The 22,351-nt window shown below is 42.1% G+C and overlaps 1 protein-coding gene across 3 annotated transcripts in view; it reads right to left on the reverse strand.

The window, feature by feature from the left end:
- LOC113047057 (serine/threonine-protein kinase SMG1-like) overlaps positions 1–22,351 on the reverse strand; it is a 37,275-nt gene that overhangs the window by 6,463 nt on the left and 8,461 nt on the right. For 2 of the 3 annotated variants that reach the window (XM_026208307.1, XM_026208309.1), the window contains 43 exons: positions 22,125–22,226; positions 21,775–22,044; positions 21,538–21,668; positions 20,654–20,815; positions 20,106–20,224; positions 19,874–19,961; positions 19,641–19,742; positions 19,398–19,541; positions 19,024–19,223; positions 14,957–15,153; positions 14,642–14,803; positions 14,177–14,331; positions 13,944–14,080; positions 13,061–13,262; positions 12,866–12,975; positions 12,440–12,584; positions 10,996–11,152; positions 10,778–10,898; positions 10,450–10,695; positions 10,081–10,350; positions 9,770–9,914; positions 9,536–9,674; positions 8,798–9,019; positions 8,531–8,711; positions 8,273–8,434; positions 7,926–8,143; positions 7,677–7,831; positions 7,351–7,573; positions 7,019–7,265; positions 6,556–6,785; positions 6,060–6,308; positions 5,828–5,966; positions 5,638–5,747; positions 5,327–5,545; positions 4,609–4,802; positions 4,319–4,491; positions 3,929–4,208; positions 3,176–3,448; positions 2,808–3,042; positions 2,497–2,723; positions 2,259–2,415; positions 693–882; positions 98–570 (listed from right to left, as the gene is read on the reverse strand). In XM_026208307.1, the coding sequence (XP_026064092.1) occupies positions 98–570; positions 693–882; positions 2,259–2,415; positions 2,497–2,723; positions 2,808–3,042; positions 3,176–3,448; positions 3,929–4,208; positions 4,319–4,491; positions 4,609–4,802; positions 5,327–5,545; positions 5,638–5,747; positions 5,828–5,966; positions 6,060–6,308; positions 6,556–6,785; positions 7,019–7,265; positions 7,351–7,573; positions 7,677–7,831; positions 7,926–8,143; positions 8,273–8,434; positions 8,531–8,711; positions 8,798–9,019; positions 9,536–9,674; positions 9,770–9,914; positions 10,081–10,350; positions 10,450–10,695; positions 10,778–10,898; positions 10,996–11,152; positions 12,440–12,584; positions 12,866–12,975; positions 13,061–13,262; positions 13,944–14,080; positions 14,177–14,331; positions 14,642–14,803; positions 14,957–15,153; positions 19,024–19,223; positions 19,398–19,541; positions 19,641–19,742; positions 19,874–19,961; positions 20,106–20,224; positions 20,654–20,815; positions 21,538–21,668; positions 21,775–22,044; positions 22,125–22,226 (8,061 nt within the window). The remainder of the gene's footprint in view (positions 1–97; positions 571–692; positions 883–2,258; positions 2,416–2,496; positions 2,724–2,807; positions 3,043–3,175; positions 3,449–3,928; positions 4,209–4,318; positions 4,492–4,608; positions 4,803–5,326; positions 5,546–5,637; positions 5,748–5,827; positions 5,967–6,059; positions 6,309–6,555; positions 6,786–7,018; positions 7,266–7,350; positions 7,574–7,676; positions 7,832–7,925; positions 8,144–8,272; positions 8,435–8,530; positions 8,712–8,797; positions 9,020–9,535; positions 9,675–9,769; positions 9,915–10,080; positions 10,351–10,449; positions 10,696–10,777; positions 10,899–10,995; positions 11,153–12,439; positions 12,585–12,865; positions 12,976–13,060; positions 13,263–13,943; positions 14,081–14,176; positions 14,332–14,641; positions 14,804–14,956; positions 15,154–19,023; positions 19,224–19,397; positions 19,542–19,640; positions 19,743–19,873; positions 19,962–20,105; positions 20,225–20,653; positions 20,816–21,537; positions 21,669–21,774; positions 22,045–22,124; positions 22,227–22,351) is intronic. The other variant, XM_026208308.1, reaches the window with a different exon arrangement.

Below are 22,351 nucleotides of genomic sequence, written 5' to 3' on the forward strand. Positions count from 1 at the left end.
ATTATTGACAATGTATCCTACACCTGTTTTTATCACTAGAACTTCACAGCCACAACCGATGAAATGTTTTTTTTGTAAACGGAGGCATGGTTCATACCTGGAACATGGCGATGTGAAGCTGAGTCCTCTGCAGGCTGACCTTACAGGCTTCGATGCTGACTTCCAGACGTCGTACCAGGTCCAGTTTTTTCCAGGCCGTGTCGTAGGAGCTGGCCAGCACTGTAGCCCTGTTGAGCAGCAGCTGGGATATCCGTCCTGCCTGCACTCCTTGCTCTACTGCTTTCTTGCACAGGTCATCCAGAGAAACCTTCCCCTCAGCGCCGAAGTCCTTGGCCTCCACCTGACCGATGAGATCCATGCCGAGGGCACTGAGAGCGCTGCAGATGGCCAGGCCCAGAGCCTGGGTGGGGAGCCCCATCAGCATCTGCCTCACAAAATCTGCTGTGAAGGCTTTGATGGGCCGCATCATCTGGTCTTCACTCACTACAGTGGAGCCCCTATACATGGGTTTCACTATGGCTACTGGGCCATTTGAGGGTGGAGGCTCATCAGTGGGTGTAGGACATGCTCCTGTTAGAAAAATAAGTGTCTAACAAAAAGCCTGATTCTACACTACTTTGTATTTCTTACTTTATTAATGTGTGATTGCTAATATTGAGAAAACATTGAGAAACTGTCAAGCAGATGTTTACCAGATAGCGTCTGTGCAAATGATCCGCACAGACGGAAGAAGTCTCGGATGGTCTGGAGTCTCTTCAGGAAGAAGATTTCCTCCAAGACCTGTCTGGTCTGCACATTATCAAAGAAATGGACCTGTGTAGCTCTGGACTCCCGGATCACATCCACCTTTCTCCAGGCAGCAGGCACATCCATAGAGTTCAGCTAGAGGGAGAACAGGATTCATTTGGACAGAACTCTAATCTAATAAACATCTCAGGCATGTGATCAGCTAGGGACAAAAACAGAAGAAAAACCTGACCACGCTCATAGCCATAGTCAGCTCTTTTCTTATTCAACTCTTTCCACTTCAGGCATTTGCAGTCACAAATTGTTGCTTACATGGAACACCATTCAATATGAATACACAATAATAATAGCATAAAAAAAAAGTTTTATTCTATTAAATAAGAACACACTTAATATTATTAACTCAAATATATTACAAATCACGAAATGAACTTTTTTTTTGGCCGAAGCTGAAACTGGACACAGTTTTCGCGTTTTTCCTCCCCATGTATTTAGCCAATTTTTTCACCATTGCTTGAATTAAATGGTGAATGTTGATGGAGTTCTTGCTTTTTCTCAGCTTTTATTTTGGTGGAAACCCACAGGAAGACCTTCAGTGCTGACAACAGCAGATTCATAAATGATTCTCATTACCAACTTGGGAAGACGTTTGTTGCACGCATCACATTGTCACATGCCTTGTAAAAATAAAATGTTTCTGAGCAACTGACGAGTAGCAGTTTCAGTGAAGATATTCCCCCAGATTTTTTTTGTTGTTGCTATTTTCTGCAAACATTCAGTGCCTCCCTAATTATAACTATAATGTAATTATTGTTAATGCTCTAATCCATACGCTGTTTAACTGATGTGTACACTCCTCAAACTGACAAAAAAGAAAAAAAAAATCTCTTATATCTGTATTTGATAAATCATTTAGGACATCTAAAGTGTACTACAGACTGAGGTGGTCAAATATTAGGCCATCTACACACAGACGCATTTAATTGTATCTATAAAATTTAGCATCGCACTGGTGTTTAAGCCCGGGTGGATCTGTCCGAGTGGATAAATCTGAAAAGGACACTGTTTTCGTGCATACAGCCAATCCATATATTTAGTGAAACAATGATTTCATCACCCTACGTCTAGACCCTGGTCAGACACTGCTACTTCATTTAACAGCAGCAAAAACATGAACAAACACGGAACGACTGTCTATCCATTAACACAGATTAATAAACGCATTATTTCATGTTTGTTTGTATACAGCGCCAAAGGTTTATCCACATGGTCCATGTCGTCTTCTCTGTTTTAAGTGCATCTCTGTGGCAGAATTACAGCGCCACATACTGGTCTAGCATGTATACTACATCATTTTGTGATGGTTTCATGGTTTTGTGTGCACATATATTTCTCAAGATGAGCAAAAAACAAAAGATCTGATAGAGATCTGGAGATGGCCTTAGACAATGTTACACCTCTATCCAAACATGAATTACAAACTACAATGCTTTACAAATCAGTATGTTTACCTTGTCAATCAGAAGTCCAAAAGCTGTCTCCAGCTGGGCAAACATGCCATCAAACGCTACCAGCAACATCTGACCGGCACTCATCTTGGGCGTTTCCTGCCCGGAGCTCTCCATACAGCGCGGCTGGATCAGTTCGGAGTACTGGGCTCGCAGAACCCTGACACAAAACACAGTTTAGTCCATACAAATACAATAACATTACCTACTCCTTCGTAAATCTTTCTATTTGCCATGTTACCTGGTGATATCCAGATAGTGGTCATCTGGATCTTCCTCTAGGCCCATGGCGGTGTTACGAAGGTGAGCCTGCAGAACGTCCCCCAGTCCCTGCAGCGAAACCCCATCTGCACACTGATCGATAAGAGCGTCCAGCTCCGCTAGCATGGCCTCTAATGTACTTTCTCCCTTCAGCATGCAGCGCAGAGCCTCTGGGAAGATGATCTGACGGAAGTTTGTGTTGAGCTCCTTCAAATATATATAAAAAATGTTTAAGAGGGTGGAAAACCATCAGTGAAACCACTTTATACCATTAAACACTGAGAGCATTACCTGAAGGCAGGTGTAGACGCCATTGGCAAGGTAGACAACTTGCGAAGTCTCTGCAAGGCTGAGGATGTCCAGGTCATGTGACAGAAGCTGGCACTGCTGCAATAGCTGCACAAGGCACGTGATGTTTCCACTCATGCTGCAGAGCTCTTCCAGGAACCAGGCACCATCACGGGACGTCAGCTCCACCAGCTGCTCTCCGGCACTGGCTGCAGCTCCCTCCATCACCAGGTTACGCCTGCAAAGCACACAAACACTGAATTCTCTAATTCTTTAAGATCACTGGGGGAAAAAAAGGCCAGTAAATCATTTCAGCAACAAATGAGGATTTTTACTTTCTTGTAGTTTTTTTTAAAGCCACAGACTCATACCTGGTGAGGGCACAGAGGGCAGAGACGACGATGCCGGCCAGGCTGAAGGACCCGAGCTCGGCGTCCTCGTGCAGGAAAACCTTGATGCAGCGCTCGATCTCCTGCAGCTGCTCCTCACAAATGGCAACACCAGCACCCTCTGCCTTCAGACGCTCTACCTGCCGCAGCAGCCGGGTGTTGGTTTCCGCTGCATGGTGCTGCAGCGCCATCTCGATGCTAGACAGGAACTGACATGAGGCAGGAGGGGGCTGGGGTGCAAACTGCATTTCATATCTGAAAAGAAAAGAGGTTTTATGATATCAAATTTATTAAAAGGACACGGAAAAATCCATTTTAAAAATGCAAATTTTACATGCAATCATGTAAAAATGATAACTGTTAATAAAAATGCATGATTGATTTTTCCAGGGCATGAGAACCTTTATATACATTCAAAAGTTTGGGTTCAGTTTTTTTTTTTTTTTTTTTTTTAACACTTATTCAGGATAAAAAGCTTAAATAATATAATATTACTACTAATAATATTATTTCATAATATTACTATTTCACAGTACTTTTGATCAAATGAATGCAGCCTGGGTGAGCATGAGACTTCTTTTAAAAACATTTTAAAAATCTTACCAACACCATACTTTTGATCGGTAACGCAATAATAAAATGCTATTGCTTTTTATTATGTGAAGTTTGACCAATTACTGCTGGAAAAGCAGCCAAAGAGTGTGAACTGGAGACACAATCAGTAATTGCTCTTACTGGTGGTAGATGGTCTGGCAGTGATCCACGGTCAGGTCACACACCAGCTCCTCCATCCACTGTTTCCACGTGTGAACCCTGTGTCTGAGCAGCACTGCACGGGGGTACAGCAAGGCCACGGTGGCATAGCTGTGCAGGTGCTCGAGACAGCCACGCAGCTGAGAGCGCCGCTGCTGTAACAGAGCGCTCACCTCCGCCTCCAGCGCCTCACACTGGCTAATAAGATGTGCCTGGCCTGCATTCTGCAAGAAAGAAGTTGCTGGCACGTAGCTAGGTGGACCTGCAGTTTACACAGACCAAAGGAACAAATTAGAAGCTTGCAAGAGCTCCTTTTGCTTCTCATTAAACTTCAGTTAATATTCTGTAAAAGACAGACAAAATGATCTGCACCTAAATCAATAGGGCTACTGATCTCCTGGAGGAGACTGGCAAGCTGGGTGGCCTCTAGACTGGCGAAGGCAGCATGATACTGAGAGATGCACTGATCCAGATCCGACAACTTCCCCTGAATAGCATCCTGTACAGTTCTCTGTCTGGACTGCAACTGAGTGTGCTCCGAGTATCTAGAAAGAGATGGGAGAAAGAACTTCTAATTTGTCCCATCAAATCTACACTATTACACGATCAAGCTATAATTGTGACCGGCTGAACATGATTTCTTGATGGTCTCGTCTGCTGACCTGTGCTCCAGGGAGTGGATGGGATGATCTGCTCTGGTGTCGGCTCCCTCCAGGAACTCCATCTCCTCCAGCAGCTTGCCCTGCACTTTCTCCACTTGAGTGAGCTGCTCCTGCAGGTTTAGGTACTCATCCACTGCCTCGTCCACCTGCGGCAGCACTCCAGTCATCTCATCACGGTTCTTGAACCAGTTCACCTAAATATACACAAAACAAAAAAAATTGTATAGCGCTTTTCACAATACATATTGTTTCACAGCAGCTTTACAAAGAACAATGTTAATGGGTATTATATGTCAACATCTTCATGCCTTACTATGGCATTTAGCATATTAGAGCTGGGAGATAATACTATTTTCATTTTGTGCCTAATACAAGTACCAAAGCAGTTGAGAACTGCTATATGATCACTCCATGTAAGCATACTGCATGTATGCAGATAAAGCTGTGCACTTGTAAATCCACCTTTTTATTTTGTACTGAAATAAATCAGACAGTTGAGATTTAGATATAGTTCAAATTGCTCTAATTGGGTGTAATTCATACATGCAGACAAAGCGGACAAGACAAAACATCATTTTTTTGATGTTGCATCCAAGCTTAATTAATCAGTAGTTTGGTTCCCCTAAATATGTGATATACAACATGGCTCAACCAGGGGCAACAGTTTGAGGATTGAATACCTGCTTACCCAACCAATGTCATGCAGCAAAATTCTCACCTTAATCTCAGCCACACGGGAGGAGAAGAGGCTGCGTGTGATGTCTCGCTCCATCTCTCTCTTGCTCTGCTTGTTCTCTGCTTGCTGACCACCACCTCCATACACAGCCCCCGCAAAGCCCACCTCGCCACCTGCTGTCCAGTCCACCAGCGGATCATAGACAAACGCCTCCAAAAGAGTCAAGAGGGTCTCTCTACCACGGCGCATTATCTGGATGACCTGAAGGGGAAAGGACACCGTTCAAATGTATATGCATGCTCTAAATTAAACATTAATGAATCATTCCCATTCATGAGGAATCTCATTCTTACCTGTTCACAGGACAGTTTAAAGATGCCCTCCACCCCTGTGACTCCCAAAGCGGTCTCAATGTTGTGTGTCATACGGAAAGGAACCTTCTCTGGTACTCTCAGGCTTTTTCCTGTTAGGATGACGAGGTATGTAAATGTCTATGCCAAATGAAGTATGTTTTGAGTCATTCTCAAGTAAACAAGCACTCACCCTTCTCAAAGCAGACGTTGTAGTCAATGTGTACCACCTCACCAGTCGTCATATCTATCAGCACATTGTCGAGATGGCGATCTCCTAATCCAATGATGTATCCCACCATTGACATTACAGCGGTGGATCTGGCATAAGACTAAATGAGACGCACAAGATTGGTTAATTCTAGTGTAAGGCTCTTACACTCCGCTGAACATAGGTAGCACATGTGAATAGTGGTTCCTCTGACCTGAGTCACACTCCACCACTCACTGGGGGTGGTACAGGAGCACCAGAGCTCCTTTGCCAAGAGGTTAGGAGGTGTAGCCTCCATCAGCTCTCGGAGAACGTCTCTCATGACACTCAACGGCCAGTCACGGCGCGACACATCCAAACTGAGCCCGACAGCCTTTAAGGCAGGACTGATCTTACTGTAATAGAGCTCACTGGGCCGTGGAACCATGGGAAGATTCGGAGGTTGCTGGAAGGAGTCCTGTGCCTACATTTAAAAAAGGTATAAGATTTGGTCAGAATTTTTAAATCTTCCTTCACCAAAAGGCAAGCCAGTCAATAGGTCTGCACTATTTACATCAACTGAAAGTGACAACTGGGATTTTTTATTTGCATATTTTACTTTTATAAATGATCTTAATTTTTATGCAACAAATGTTCTTACAAAAATCCTGAAAAACCATGTTAGGTAAAACGATATTTCTGAAGCATTCTATGCTAATTTTCCCTCTCACCTTCTGCGCTTGGAGCACAGCCTCACGCTGTTGCCAGCGTTTGTACAGACCGAACAGAGGAGTGGCTCCATCCACCCACTGGATGAGGCCTGATCTGGTGCCCAGCGGGGTGACAGAATAATGACGGGCGTGAAACCTTGGGCTCTCCTGCTGATTCACTTTAGTGAACATGGTGTTGACGATAGACAAAAACTGCATGATCCTCTCATCCAAATGCAAGTCCTCCAGTCCTAAAACGCAAAGATAATGTTTACATAGCATGTATTAAATAGAATAATTCTCACAAAAATAATTAACTGCTCAATTTAAATGGATTACTTTTACAGTGCCTTTAATAGTTTTAGTGGAAATGGACTTTAAAAAGGAGGGACAAATCTCAAGTAATATGTTTGTGTTTGAAGAAGAACTAAAGTCTTTGAAATGAGTTTTTGGTGATGCTTTTAGACACGTTTAAAACTCATACCTTTGAATAGGTAAGGATAATTTCTGCCATCAGAGCCTAGGAAGTAGAGCTTCTTGGGTTTGGTTTTAGTGGGCAGGATGGTGATGGTATTGCCTACGCTCTGGATAGTGACTGCGTCTGTAGCAGACACCTCCCCTGGCAGAGCCATCTCTGTGTTGCTCATGGCCGTCAGGCGGGGGCTGATCTCATCTAGCTGCAGGAGGTAACTAGCCCGCTTTTGTGCCCTTTGCTGCAAGCTCAGCATGATCTGTGACAGAAAGGGGTAGGATTACAAAAGCTAAAATGCACAGCATGCATATCAGCGGTTCACTTATGCACACAGCTGTGCTGACCTGTTTGAAGGGCACCCAGCTGCTGGCAGGATTGGCTGGATTAAGAGGGCTCCTCAGTCTCTCTAGAGCATTTTGGATGGCCTCTCCGTACGTCTCCTGAAACCACGCCTCGTGAGGAGTCTCCGCCGGAGCAGCCGTGATGCTGCGTACGTGATCCAGGGCAAAAACCACAGGCTTCATCAGAGCCGAGTGCTTCTCTCTCATAATGGCCACCTTCTCATCCCTAAACCACAAGAGATTGAGAATTTAAATGATTTTCCAAGAGGCACGAGTCACTCACTAATTAAGTTTCTCCTTCTATATTGATTTCCAGGGTCGTGACTTACTTGCGCAGAGTGTTGTTGTTCTGAACTCTTTTCACCTCGTCCTCCAGCTGTTGGATCCTGCGCAGAACGTGCATGTGTTGCTGCTGCAAGACCCCCAGCCAGAGCTCGTCCCAGAGCAGAGTGACCCTCCTCAGCTCGCCCACCAACAACTGCACCTGCACACGCAAGGATCAACAAAACAACTCTTAAACACAATGTCCTTTAACACAAACAGACACTTACAGAACAGCAGAGTCCTTTCTGTAATACCTGTAGCACCATGGTGGGGTTGGCAGAAGAGAGCTTGTCTACGATCTTGCTGTAGCAGTCCTGCATCATGGCTTGGTCTTCGCTAGAATACATCATGTCTTCCCCGCGGCTGCTCTCCTGAGAAGTCGGCCCGCTGCCCGTCTCGCTCTCACCTCCACAAAGAGCCTCTCCCTGCATGTTCCCAAGAAGGGTTGGCAGGGACGACGGCAGCTTATTACCTAGAAGAGATGAAAATGACATTTTTTTCTTCCTTTCTTTCATCTGGCTAAAAATGTTTATGCCCATGCTTCGGTAGACACATGGCCTAAGGTAGCCGGGATGTCCCCGTCTGGAAATACAGCATGTACCTGCAGCCTGAGCCTCTCCACCAAGTGAGATGGATCCAACAATGGCAGGGTAGAGGATAAGGTGGGGTGAATCTTGGGCGACTCTGCACAGCAGGCTGCAGATGCTCTGGCGGATGTAAGCCTCAGGGTGATTTAGTCTGGAGAATAACTGAGGAATGATACCTAGAGAGAAAACAGAGATATTAATATTGCATGAACAGAAATAACTATCTACATGATGTAAAGAGTTCATTACTGTATCCATGTTCAAGTTCTTACCTCTCCAGGGTGCAGTGGGGGTGGATGCCAGGCCATGCTCCAGACCCTCTCTTAATTCCCCAGCATGCTTCACAAGCAGACGCAGCAGACGGAGGGTTGCCATGACAATGACATCATCGCTGCTCTGTTTGCTGCACTGGTTGTTCAGCAGCAGCTTGGGGTCGTCTTCATCTATGGGCACCTGATAATCAAGACACAAAGATATTTGATCGATTTCTGTTTTAGAAATGTATCACCGTGTTAACATTAGAGGAGGAATCCTCTGACCTGCCCAGCGTTGAGTTTGAGGAAGGTGAAGTATGCTCTGCAGGAGACCCGGTACAGGCTGAAGATTCGGTCAACCACTCTCCTCCACACCCCAATCAGCCCATCGGTCACAGTGTCCTGCACCTCAGACAGCCACGGACAGGCACCCAACAGCTGTCGGACGATCACATCCACCATGTCGTCCTCATCATCCTCTTCATTCTGCAAGGCCATGTCCTCATCCTGCACAAAACCAGAACTATTCACATCCCCATCGCAGATAAATGAACATCAGCATTAACATCCAGGCACAAATCTACAAGGTAAAATATCTTTAAAGAAATTGAGATGTTTATTTTAAATGCACAGTTTAAATCAATCAAAAATGGAAGTAAAACATAGCATTCCAAAAGATTTTCATTTGTAAAATAGATCTCAGTTTTCAACACTGATAAAATGTTTGAGCACCAAATCAACCCACTAGAATGATTTCTGAAGGATTATGGGAAACTGAGTGGAGTAACATTCACAGGATTGTGTTTTTTTTTTTTATATATACAAAAACTAACATTTTGGCCATAAAAGGTCTCCTTCAAAAACACCAATGGAAGAAAAGAAAAAAGCTCCAACCCCAATCTCTTAAACTACAGTATGTTTGAATAAAATGACTTTTCTAGTATTACATTTCCATAATGTGCAGTGTGCCACAGTATGAAAAACACTGATTCCGGCTCATTTACAAACTGTGAACTCCATAACCTGAATTCCAGCTGGGCGACACATGGCCTGACCCAAAATGCCGAAAATGGTCTCTTTGTCCTCATCACTAGTGCCTGCTGGGAGCAAGTCCTCGATTTCTTTCTTCTCTCCAAGCAGCAAAGGAACCCCTTCTCCTTGACTATCAACAGAAAGAATAAACACCAAACATCAGTATGAGCATATCACTTGTTTTTTTTTTTAAACTAACATTAGCAACTTTATAGAGAAAAATACCTGGCATTGTCCACAACCTTCCTGCCCCATCTGTACGCCCAGCTGGCCAGAGCAGCCCATGATTTTGCCACTTCAGGAGCTTGAGTAGTTGAGAGCTGGTACAACTGGCCAAGGACGAAGTCTGGCTCCCCAACACCAACACTGACTGAAAACAGAACAAACAAATCCCCAAGATAATTACTAAAAAACAAAGACAATATTAATCAAACACTAATACACACTGCACTGTAGAATGCAATGTGATCATCATATTGGTCCTCAACCATTCATGACATACATAGCATGGTTTAATGCACTGGCATTAAGCTTACCTGTAGTCTCTGTTGTAATACGTGGCATTCCCTGATCTTCCAGCGGCAGCTCCAACAGGCCAGAGATGTTTTTGGAGAGAGCCGAGAGGTTGGTAGAACCAGAGTTCCTTTTCACCACCATTTTAAGTTGAGGAGTCAGATCTTTCCAGTCGGCCAAAAGCCATTTGCACAGAGTAAGCACAGAGCGACAGGCTGCACGCTCACACTTTCCAGAGTGACAGTACGACAGCGCACAGGAGCTCAGCATTTCCATAGCAGATCCAGACTGACCTAAAAGACAGAGAAGTGCTTAGACATTCACACTGTCAAAAAACACCAAGACCAAGTGAACTGGCCCAAATCAGACTGAAACAGCTTAGAAGCACTTGCCAGCAGCAAACAGAACTTTAGCCTTCTCGATCTCCAGCTCTGGTCCCCACTTCTCCCCAACAGTGCCCTCTAGTGACAGCTGCCTGAAGCTTTGCACCAGGTCCTGACCTTCGGAGTCACTCACTGATGGCTTGTTGCACAGACTCAGCAGTCGTGTGGCCAGGGCGATATTTCCTTGCTTACGAGCGAATTTCACCGCAGTCAGACAAAGCTCCATCAGGTGAGAGTCCACTGGAGCAGACGATCCTGGATGAATCATTGCAGAGTCAACAGAGACGCCACATCACATTCATTAGCTATAATAACACAGAAGAGAAGGAGACTTTACCTTTGAGTTTCTGGAAGAGCTGTCGCTGGAAAGTGGTGTATCGGAGAGCATGCAGCCATGGCTGGACATCCTGCTGCTTGCAGGTGGTCAAAGCTTCACTGAAGAGCGGAATTAAGCAGTCCTATTGGGAGGAAAACAAAAAACGGGGATTTCTTAAAAAGGTAAAGACACATGACAATGTATTTGCATGCTCACAGGTTTGATGTGGTGGCTCAAACCTCTGGGTGCTGGTTGCAGAGCGAGTTCTCTAGAGCGTTGGCACAGTGCAGCTGCAGGGTGCTGAGGGTGGGCAAGGAGTCAGACAGCATCAGAGTGGAGAGACGCAGGGGACCCAGAGAGATGCGGCCCGTCTGTTTCAGGTACTTCACCAGGGTGCTGAAGACGAAAACCCAAATGTAGACTCACCATCAGTACATACTAGGGGTGTAACGATACGCGTATTCGCATTGAACCGTTCGGTACGACGCTTTCGGTTCGGTACGCGGTACGCATTATGTATACCGAACGGTTCGTTGGAGTAATTAATTATATTTGAAAAAAAAAAAAAAAGAGAGAGAGAGAAATATAATGATATGCGTTCAACAAGGTAGCCCAATAACCCAAACAACGTAACAGGCAACGCCCCTGACACTCCCGAAGAAGAATGTTTATGTTAGGCTACTCAGCAGGCGCTCGCTCACTCAGTACGCGCTGAAGGCTCGTTGCAAAAATAGCCAATGCGTTTAACAGACTAGAAATGAGAAGATCCTCCAATAACCAACAGGTCTGGTGTTTGGGTGCACTTTGGATTCCCTTTAAGCTATAATGGTGATGGCAAGAGAGTGGTGGATAAAAAAACAACGGTATGTCGCATCTGCAACATGACAGGGTACACCAGCGGGAATAAAAAAAACAAAAAAAAAACACCAGCGGGAATATCTGGGATATATGCGTCAGTACTATCTGGGAAAAGACGAAAAAAAGGAGAAACAGGCACGCAGCAAACTATCCCTGCAGCATTTAGAAACTATAGCTTACAGGGAATCCAACCCAAACACCAGACCTGTTGGTTATTTTAGGATCTTATATTTCTGGTCTGTTAAAGGCATTCGACATTTTGCAACGAGCCTTCAGCGCGTGTTGAGTGAGCGAGCGCCTTAGGGGCCGTTCACATATCGTGCCTAAAAACGCATGGAAAACGCTAAGCGCGTCTTTCTCCTCCTTTCCAAAGCGCTTGGGCAGAAGCGCTCATGAGGCGTCTGTCTTTGCTAATCAACAATGACGTGCTCTCTCCATGAGACGCGGAAATTTCAGCGAAGGATAAATGGATTTGCAGCTCTAAAAATCGCTTGCAGTAGCTCTGCTACTAAATTTATTTCAAAATTGCAATCCATATACAACTATGATCAGCTGATCCTTCATCTTGGCTGAGCTCTCAACGTTGTTACGGGAAAGGATGAAGCTGATTGGTTGGTTCTTGTCACATGACCCGCGGTGCGCTTGCGGCATTCTGAAAAGTTGAGATGTTTTTACATTTTGCTGTATCAAAAACGTATCGAACCGAACCGAACCGTGACATCAGTGTATCGTATCGAACCGAACCGTGAATTTTGTGAACCGTTACACCCCTAGTACATACACAACTTTTTGAAAAAATCTACTGTGTTCAGACTATTTACTCACTCGGACGATGCGAGAACCTTCTGGTCCTGTTCGTGATTGGCTGCAGTGATGGCTCCCACAGCGCTTCTGAGGAGCTGTACCTCAATGGCCTTCTGGAGCTCTGAGGGGTCTGGGCTCAACACAGCAGGAAGAAGCCTCTTCAGGTCTGTAAACACAAACAAACAAACATTAATACAAACCACACCAAATGGCGGTTCACAGAAATGGATTCCACATGTTCTGACCAATATAAAACAAATCATTAAAGGATTTTTAAAGATAATCTTTACAAAAAGCAATTTCTAATTTCTACAAAAAAATTTGAGCTGAGCATTAATAGGTGAAAAATGCTGCTGCTCCTGTATTACCATGTCTTTTCCAGGCCTGACAAGAAGAAAAAGAAACCCTACTACTTTTTGTTTTCCATGACTGTGGATATAATCATACCAATCTTGTCCTTAGTTGTAGAGTTCAGAAGGCCATGATCCTCCCCAGGGAGCAATTCCAGCTGGGCACGGCACTCTGCGAAACCCCCCTCCTCAAACCTACTCAGAGCTCTGGAGGACAGACAGATTAAAACAATTATCTCCATGAACTCCTCACCTTCCTACAGTCAGAGTCAACAGTTCTGCTACTACACACCTGATGTAGTTAAAGTCTGTCTTGAGGTTGACACTGGAACTGCTGCTGTTCTTTTTGAGGTTCATCATGCTGGCCTGCCACTCCTGCACAGACTCCCAGTCGCTCAGGGACACATAACACTCACAGGCCTTATTAGCCAGGAAGTTGAGCACTTCTGGAGAACACTCACTGGACTTCAACAACACCGTTTTCCTTCCATCTCCTGTTAAAAAAATAAAAAAAATAAATAAAAGATCAGAGGACAAGAGGCTCTGATATCATTAAAGGCTAGGCATGGGGATCCTCTGGAAACTCACTTTTTTTGGTCCATTCTTACATTTACACAAATTCAGTCTCAGTATTGAGACACTATAGAGCTATACCAGCCAAACTGAATCAGTATCAACAAAAAGCATCTTTGCACTGCAGAGGTGGACGAAAGCTGCATCTAAAGTGTTTATTTACAGCCTTAATAATGCAGCTCAGAAGTGAACAGCGCATCTATACTGCAGTTTTCTTAAACACTACTATGAGAGTAACGTTTTAAAAATAAAACTAATATGGAAATACAAAACGACAACAATGAAACTAAACAACACACGATATATGAAACTATAACTGCTAATAGGTGGTGGTATGTCCTCTTCATTCATTTGTTCAAAAATTCTGAAACAAAGCAAGTCACTATTGTCTTTATGAATGATTAACGGAACCATTCACTCATACAATTCATTTAAAACCTAATTCATTAGTAATGAAACATCACTGTCTGTTGCTTTGAGATGCACAGCGGTTCAATCTGAACCAAAATATATTAATATATATTTTTTTTTACCTCACCCCTATTCAGGCTTATAATGTTTTTTATTTTATTTATGCGAGACATTTACGGCAAAATACTCACCACTGCTGGTGTGTTTTGGGCTGGAGGTGTTTGTGCCAGTGAGTTTTAACAGGGAGCGATCAAAGCCTTTAATGGAGCAGTCTATCCCGGTGATGGCACACAGCTGCTCTTGGTACTCTAACGCTGCCTTCTCAAACCTTGGGAACAGTGCAACATTTTATGAGAGCTGAGTGACTAGACAAATTTGCATGGTGTAAAGTAGGTTAATTATTCTCAGAACAGGGAACACTTACTTTCCCTCGGCCTGCAGTGCCACTGATCCTAGCCAGCCCAGACTCTTGCCACTGTTGGCCAGACTCCAGGCTGCCAGACCTTGTATGGCTTCTGGACATCTCAGCTCACACAACGCCTCCACCAACATGGTGATTGGCACCTCCACTTCTGGCCCCTACAGGGCCAAGCACAGAGCAAACACAATGAAATAAGGTTTTCGGATATTAAAGTCCTAATAGTGCAGAGCCAGTGCCTTACAATAACTGACATCTCATAAAGAAGCAACGGTGGGAAGATAATAGAGTTATGGTTCCAAGCCTTCAACCTATTTCAGTCATCATTTATGTGTGAAATGTAAAATGTATTGCAAAAAAATTTGTGTCAATGGAACATTTAGAATTTAACTAAACATTGGATTTTTTGCTTAATGCCTATTTTCCATGTTTGTTGGAGCCTCTTTTGAACAACACTGCTTGAAGTCTTACCTGTGCATTACTGTTCTTGATCTCAGTGAGCAGGTCAAAGCCATGACGGACTGTGACTGCTGGCTGACCTGAGAGAAGGCCCACCCTCATCAGGGCCAAACGAATTCTGGTTAGCCAGTCCTGGCACGTCTGTCTGTTTGTGTAGAAAAATGTTCTGATGCCCTGAATAAAGGAACAAAGACGAATTAAAAAAATAAAGCTGAAGATGAAAACATGGAATGTCAATGGAAACCCCATTAAAAGTCCTTGGAAGGATAAAGCTAGCATTTCATAGTGATAACATGAAGGCTAGTTGTGTATATAGAGAGGACAGACCTTTGGTGGTGCGGTGAGAGCGCTAGCACAGCCTTCATACGCATTGTACATGAGTTTCTCCAGGTTTTCCAGGAACTGCAGAAGCAGAGCCAGGCGGAGCTGATTGGTGTGGTGACCCTCATCACTCTCTCCTCCACTCCACTGACTCAACTCCTGCTCTGTGTTCAGACTGTGAGCCGCCAGGCTGCGGATCATACCTACGCCAGCACAGGGTTAAAATATTGATTCATAATCACATGACACGCAACCCCTTTCAAAAGTTTGGGATTACTAAGTTGTAAAATGAATCCTTCTATTCAGCACAGATGCATTCAATTCATTAAAAGTGACACTGAAGACATTTATAATGTTGAAAATGTCTTTCAAATAAGTGTTATTCTTTTAAACTCTTTATTCAGCAAAGAATTCATTGAAAAAAATGTGATAAAAACATTTATAAATGTTTCTAGAGCACTAAATCAGCATATTAGAGAGATTTCTGATGCATGATGTGACACTGAAGACTGCCGTGTCCAGTGAAAATTCAGGTTTGCAATCACAGGAATAACGGTTTTGTAAACAAATAGTGAACGGTGGCAAACCACATTTAGGTGCATCTCAAGAAATTCTTCAAAAAGGTCTTTATTTTTTGTAATTTAATTAAAAAAAAAAGCAAGCTTTCTTATATTCTAGATTCCCTTCACACAAACTGAAATATTTCAAGAGGTTTCTGGTTTGAATTCTGATGGTTACGACTTACATCTTAGGAAAATAAAAAATTCAGTATCTCAAAAAATTGGAATATTTCATTTTGAGCTTGATTAGTTTGATTAATTTTGAGTATAAATACTGAGTGCCTCTTGGGCTAGTTTACAACATGCAACCACAATTATGGGAAAGGCTACTGACTTGACGGTTGTCCAGAAAACAATCATCAACAGCCTCCACAAGGAGGGTAAGCCACAGAAGGTCATTGCTAAAAGGGCTGGCTGTTCACAGAGTGCTGTATCAAAATATATTCATAGAACATTGACTGGAAGGAAAAAGTTTGTTTTTTGATTGATCTGAGAAAATATGAAAAATTTACTGATACTGAATTTTTCAATTCATAATCATCAGAATAAAAAAACAAGAACAACAACAACAAAAACTCTTGAAATATTTCAGTTTGTGTGCAATGAATCTATAATATAAGAAAGTTTGCTTTTTGAATTAAAAACAAAACAAAAATAAAGAACTTTTCCATGACATTCAATTTTTTTTTAGATGCACCTGTATATATGTGCTGTGCACTCATAACCTGTAAGTGTTCCAGCTTTGATTATTTTCAATAATTTTAAATTAAGGTCCTTTTAGAAGATTATTCATTAAATTAAATGTAATTGCATGGAATAGAGAGACCTAGGTGTATTTCCCAAAAGCAACTAGGGTCACAAATCCCATCATTACCATGAGAATTTAACAAGGCTTGCAACCCGTCTGGCTAACAATGCTTTTGGGAAATGTAGCCCAGCAATCTTCAAAATGTATTCACATTAGGGATGTCAATTTTCAATCATTTACATGATGCTAGCGACTTTTTTTTAATGAAAACAAATGGTTATTTTTAATTTTAGGCATATTACTTACAAAGGCTATGCATTTTCTTTAAAGCATCCCATTTTTCATCAATTCCTTAAAGCATCCCATTTTGTAATGAATTAAGAATTTAAAAAACACTTGTTTTAAATTAATTTATTCCCTCAATTCAGTTAAATTACGGGTTAGGGGAAAAAAAAATAATGAAACCGTGACAGTTGCCACAAATTAATAAGTCGTAGGAACGAATTAACAAGTTGCAGGAATGAATAGACTATCTGTCCTGTGTCCCGCAGCCCTGGCCACGATACGAAATAATTATCTGCCGAATTACTTAGTTACTACATTTCTATTGCTTTCCATGTTGAAGAACTTTGTGTTGTTTCTATTTTAATGTACTTTTAAAGTTTAACCCCTTACTAGTAACCCCCCTTTTTTGACATGGAGACCGAAATTACATACCCAAAATAAAAAGGTTTCTGCTCATGATTCTTTCTGACTAGATACATAATCAACCTTTGTTCACAAAGCTGACACTTTAAAGTTTACTGTTCAGGAATCAGAATCACTCAGACTGTTATGATAATAGAGATATATAAGCTCAAACATAAAAACAAAAATAAAAATATTACAAACATATGTTTTAAATGTATTTAAAAAAATGTTGATGTAGGAAATGAGTTTGAAAACACAGTGTAGCTAAGGCCACAAGTCTTCCAAGACTTCATAAAAAATTTCATAATCGAATCTGTAAAACGGTGAATTTTATGAAATATTTTCTAAGGCCATGTCATGTGTGTTTTTAGAGAAGGCTAATCAGATTGATTTATGGCCCTTGTCATCTCTGTAAGATCTCACATGTAAACACTGATGTGTGTTTTATATGTGTGTTTGGCTGTGAAAACTGCCCGAATCATGATTGTATTGTTCTCACCAAACAGTTCTTTCACACCTCCGCCAAGTATGACACATTATCTGCATTATTCTTTTATCATTATTCTTTTGTTTTTATTCCACCTTTATTAGCCTTGATTGTGGTTTTTCAGGCTTTACAAAGCAACAAAGCAGCGATCTCACTTCAGTCTCTCTTTGCATTTAGCCCTTATTTATCAAAAGTCTTACTATAAAAATACAACAAAACATTTTCTTACGACCTTACGTGTATTATTGAGACAAAAATGCATTATGAAGAAGAAAAGCACCTGCTATTAGTAGCATTGGTGCTAACGTTAGCATCAAGCTACATCTGACAATTTATGAAATTATTAGTACACTTTTACTCAAAACTCACTTTAAACCCCGATCGAGTGTTTATAATAACTTCCTTTAGCGATCAGGGATGGAATTTGGTCGTTTACTGTTGTAAAAATATGTTATTTGTAGCCTTTTTCATCGCTGCACAAGTTAGCATTTCCGATGTACATTTTCGATTTTTTTTTATAAAAACGCCCCAGATCTCAAGAAATTCTCATACCAAGCTTTACTATCGTAATCGCGGGTTTATTATTCAGATATTTTGTGTGTACAGAGGTGTTTCAGTGTTGTTTTGGCCAGATAACTACCAGGAAGTGTGCAGGAAGCATGTGACACGATGGGGCGGTGTCCAGATATGAAACTCTAAGATTGATGTTTGAAAGACCCAATCAGAGTCTGAGTCACACACCGCACGAGCTGTGACTACTGCACGCACACACAGATCGCTGGGAGAGGCTGTTTATCATCTGATCGCGTAAATCCGTGGAAAATGAATAGAAATGACGATTCTGTCTGAAGAAATATGAAGTAAACATCAGTAAATATATCCATATATCTCCGCAGATATGCATCTTTGGTTTAAAAATCCTTATTGAAGCTGTTCAGTGAGTCTTTGTGAACACAAATAAACCGCTGCTGACGTGACTGAATATGAGTGAGTTGTGAATTTCTATTCAAAATGTGGCATAATACGGATTTATTATTTTGCACTCCTGACATAAATCACAAAATATCTGTCACTGCAACGTTTTATCAAAATATTGGTCAAATATCGAAGCTTGAGTCTTTAAACTTTCCATTGATGCACAGTTTGTCCAGATGAAGTAAGGCAGTGATGTTTAATGTGCTGTGAAAGTGAAACAATAATAAACTGGGGCCGTCAGCGATGTTTGCACGTAAAGGGGTTAAATCACTTTAAAAGCTTAATTTGTACATTATGAATGAATGATGCAGTTACATTACTCACAGCCGCTCGCACGTGTTTTGCGCATGAGCTGCACACAGCCCAACATTAAATAGGTTAACCGACTATCGATGGCTTTAATCGATTGCATCTCCTATCGACAATTAATCGATCAGATTAATCATTGACATCCCTAATTCACAAGTATCTAGAATGACAAAATAAAGTCATACAAATTTTGAACGACATGAGGTGAGTGAATAGTTTCAAAACTTAAATTAGGCAAACTATTCCTTTAAGAAATATTGGAATGTTTTGACAAGTCACATTCCTAAATGGATAACTCACTAACCCTCTATGGTCTGAAAAGTATCCTGGGCTCGTCCCAGAGGGGTCCGGAGTTTAGAGAGAACAGTGAACTGAGCGGCTTCCCAAACCGCCCACTGCCACAGCACCGCCTCGGTCTTCAGCAGCGCACGGGGGACCATGGCGGAGTCTTTCTTCTCCAGCCGCTGACAGCTGTGGTACAGCCGCTCCAACCAGGGCTCCTTACTGCGTACGAAACAATGAATATCTAATAAATAACCCCAAAGATAATGACTCACAGCACCCCTGCAAACTGCTCTCATTTCAGCTGTAGATCTTCTACATGACATATACTCAAATGAACAAATATGTCCAATGTGTTCTCGACCAAGGTGAGAATAAAGAAATGAAGCAACTCACCCGCCACGGTGGACAGTTCCATATAGAATAAACCCAATGAGGTCAGAGAAGTCCTGTGGGTGGAATGTGTTGCTAGGCACTTTGCTCATGTGTCGGCGGATGGCCAGAGAAATCTCCTTAATCTCAGAGTGACCGCGGGCACTGCTAGGAGACAAGCCGTGACAATTACCATCACATCACCTACAGCTGGAGGAAAAACTATTGTGTGAATTCAAGACGGGTGAAAACGAGAGTCTTGCAAACCTCAATGCAACGTGCATGGGAACAGATCTCAGCAATTTCCCAAAGGCCTGCCGGACTCGGACTGCTGAGTGGACCAGCTGAACTCTGCACACGTCCACGCACCTGCACAGAGAAAGAACAACGAATCAGTGCTGATCAAACTAGATGTTTTTACCTCCGCCCCCAAGAGTTGCAGCACTAATGAATGTTCCTGCAGGAAGACAGTGTCTAACAAGCAGAGGATGTGTGATTACCTCTGGAGGAGCTCGCTGGTCAAGGAAGATGACACAACCTGAAGACTGTTACATGCCTGCAGACATACGGTGGGGTCTTCATTCAAAGCTACATTGAAGAAAACAGACACGTTAAAACGTCTGTGCACTTGGTCACCAGTTTATTATCCAAACCCATTATTTGTTGATCTTTATAGCATTGCTTCACCTTTCTGAACTAAAAATCCAGAAATAACAACAGAGATTAACTCACAATTTGCCAGTAAGCCTTTGCAGAATTTGAGGAAGGATGGGAGTGAGAACAGAGGGGAGTAGGTTTCAGATTTCTTCATCATCAGACACACCTCTAATGACCAGGTGAGTAACAGCCGCCTAAAAAAGTTAAAGACAAAATAAATATTAAAAGGAATTATTAACAGTGCAGGCTGAGACCCGATAGAAATCAGATCTAATCTAATTCCAACATAAACACTAGAAATAGGCTAAATGAGATTTATGTGGATAAATATTCCAGTTCATGTAAACAATCTAAATTCAACTTTTATTTTAAACTATTATGGCACTACATTTGAATATTGAAAACACTTCTGTTTAGCATGTTTGGAACCCACTGTAGATTCACTAATTTCATAAAAATTAAATACTAAGCAGATATGCATACAAGTAAGGAATTAAAAAGAAAGGTGCGATTACACCTGTCACCGTTTAAGTGATCACAGCAGCTGAAAGAGCGAGTGGTTCAGATTAATACATCACAACAGGCCTCATTATAGACAGAGACAGGCAGTGTGAGCTCTGTACCTCGCCTCAGGGTTGAGATGATCCTTGCTGAGCAGCATACCCAGCAAATTAAGGAGCGTGCTGAAGTGCCTTTTGGTTGCCGTGGTAACTGTGCTGATGACAGCCCCGTCGAAAAGAGATGGAGACGAAGAGCTCAGGCTGCTTGAGATGAAGTGATCATGTCTTGGGAGAAATAAAGAGAGATCGGCAGCGGTTTATCAGTTATCACACCTGCAGCGAGAGGCTCAAATCGAGTAAATGACTGTGTTTCTTTGACAGTTTTATGTACACCGCAAGAAATAGAATGATAAAACCATATAGCACTGCATAATTCATGAAAACACACTGCCACTTGTCAAACACGTCAGTGTGGTTCTGCATTTCTCTCACTGTGTTCGGCCAATACATTTGTGGTTTTAATTTAATATATTTTTCATTCAGACAAATGCAGTTAATAATCAGACAGTAAAACAGAAATATTGTGAAATGGTACTACAATTTTAGAAGCCTTTTATTTTTCTATTACAATCTTATATATTCTAATATAATGTAAATTTACATTTTCACATATTCCTTCAGAAATTATTCTAATATGATTCAGTGCTCAAGAAACATTTCTTATTATCATTGTCAAATTTTATGACGTGTGTGTGTGTGTGTGTATATATATATATTTTTTTTTGTGGAAACCATTTTAAATGAACAGAAACTTCAGAAGTACAGCATATTTTTGAAATTGAATATAATTTTAACGTTTAATCGACAGTGTATATAACATAAATATATATCATCAATATGATATGCTATATTATAATAATACGATGACCTGGAAAACACTATGACTGTGGAAACCCTGAACATTTTTCAAGAAGCATAATCCAGTTAAAGTTAAGTGGCATTGTTACCTGGTGCAGTGGGAATAGAGAGTGTAGAGCACTGCATACTGGACAGCAGGGTGATGAACTGCCAAGTCAGAGTGAACTACAACCAGATTCTGACTGAGCAGGGCAAACACAGTAGGGGACAAAGCCCACATCTGTAACACAGGCAAAATATGTGTTATTACTCTCTTCTCTTTCACACATTTTCTTGTATGACTGCAAAAAATGCTTTCACAGAGCCAAGTATGAATTAATGCTGACCCCGATGAGGGAGTTCTTGGTGTTGCCAATGGTGGTGAGAGCACTGAGGTCGAAGAGAAGGATAAACTCTGCTCTCTCCGGGCTGAACTGCAGCTGGCTGAAGGCAGGGTGTTGTATGTTAGGACAGGCAGCAGGCAAACCCAGAGGGCTGAGCAAACTGTTCAGCACACAGCCCATCTCGCCCAAGACCAGTTTATAAGCTGCCTCCAGGGTAGGGATGTTCTTTAGGCTCAGCACAGCATGATACACTCCATGTGCAGCTGCCATCACCTGGGACACAAATAAAAAAAGCCTTAACCCATATCTGTTTTGTCTGCTGAATTGATAACAATTGAGGTTACTGATCGTACTTCTCTTTCTCTGTGGAAACGCAGCTCCAAGAGTTGGGAATTTGGGGCCAGCAACTTCTCCACAAAAGCAGCCGGGATGCTGGTGTTTATCTGGTCAACAATCTACAATCACACACACATAAAAACTAATTTAAAAAGACCAAGCGTGTGAAAAAGTATTGTAAAGACAAAAACAATAGTGACCAGGCCAAAGAGTGTACTACATTTATTTACGCAAGTCTCTACTC

The sequence above is a fragment of the Carassius auratus genome, chromosome 28, assembly GCF_003368295.1.
Source record: "Carassius auratus strain Wakin chromosome 28, ASM336829v1, whole genome shotgun sequence".
In the NCBI taxonomy this organism is placed as follows: Eukaryota; Metazoa; Chordata; class Actinopteri; order Cypriniformes; family Cyprinidae; genus Carassius; species Carassius auratus.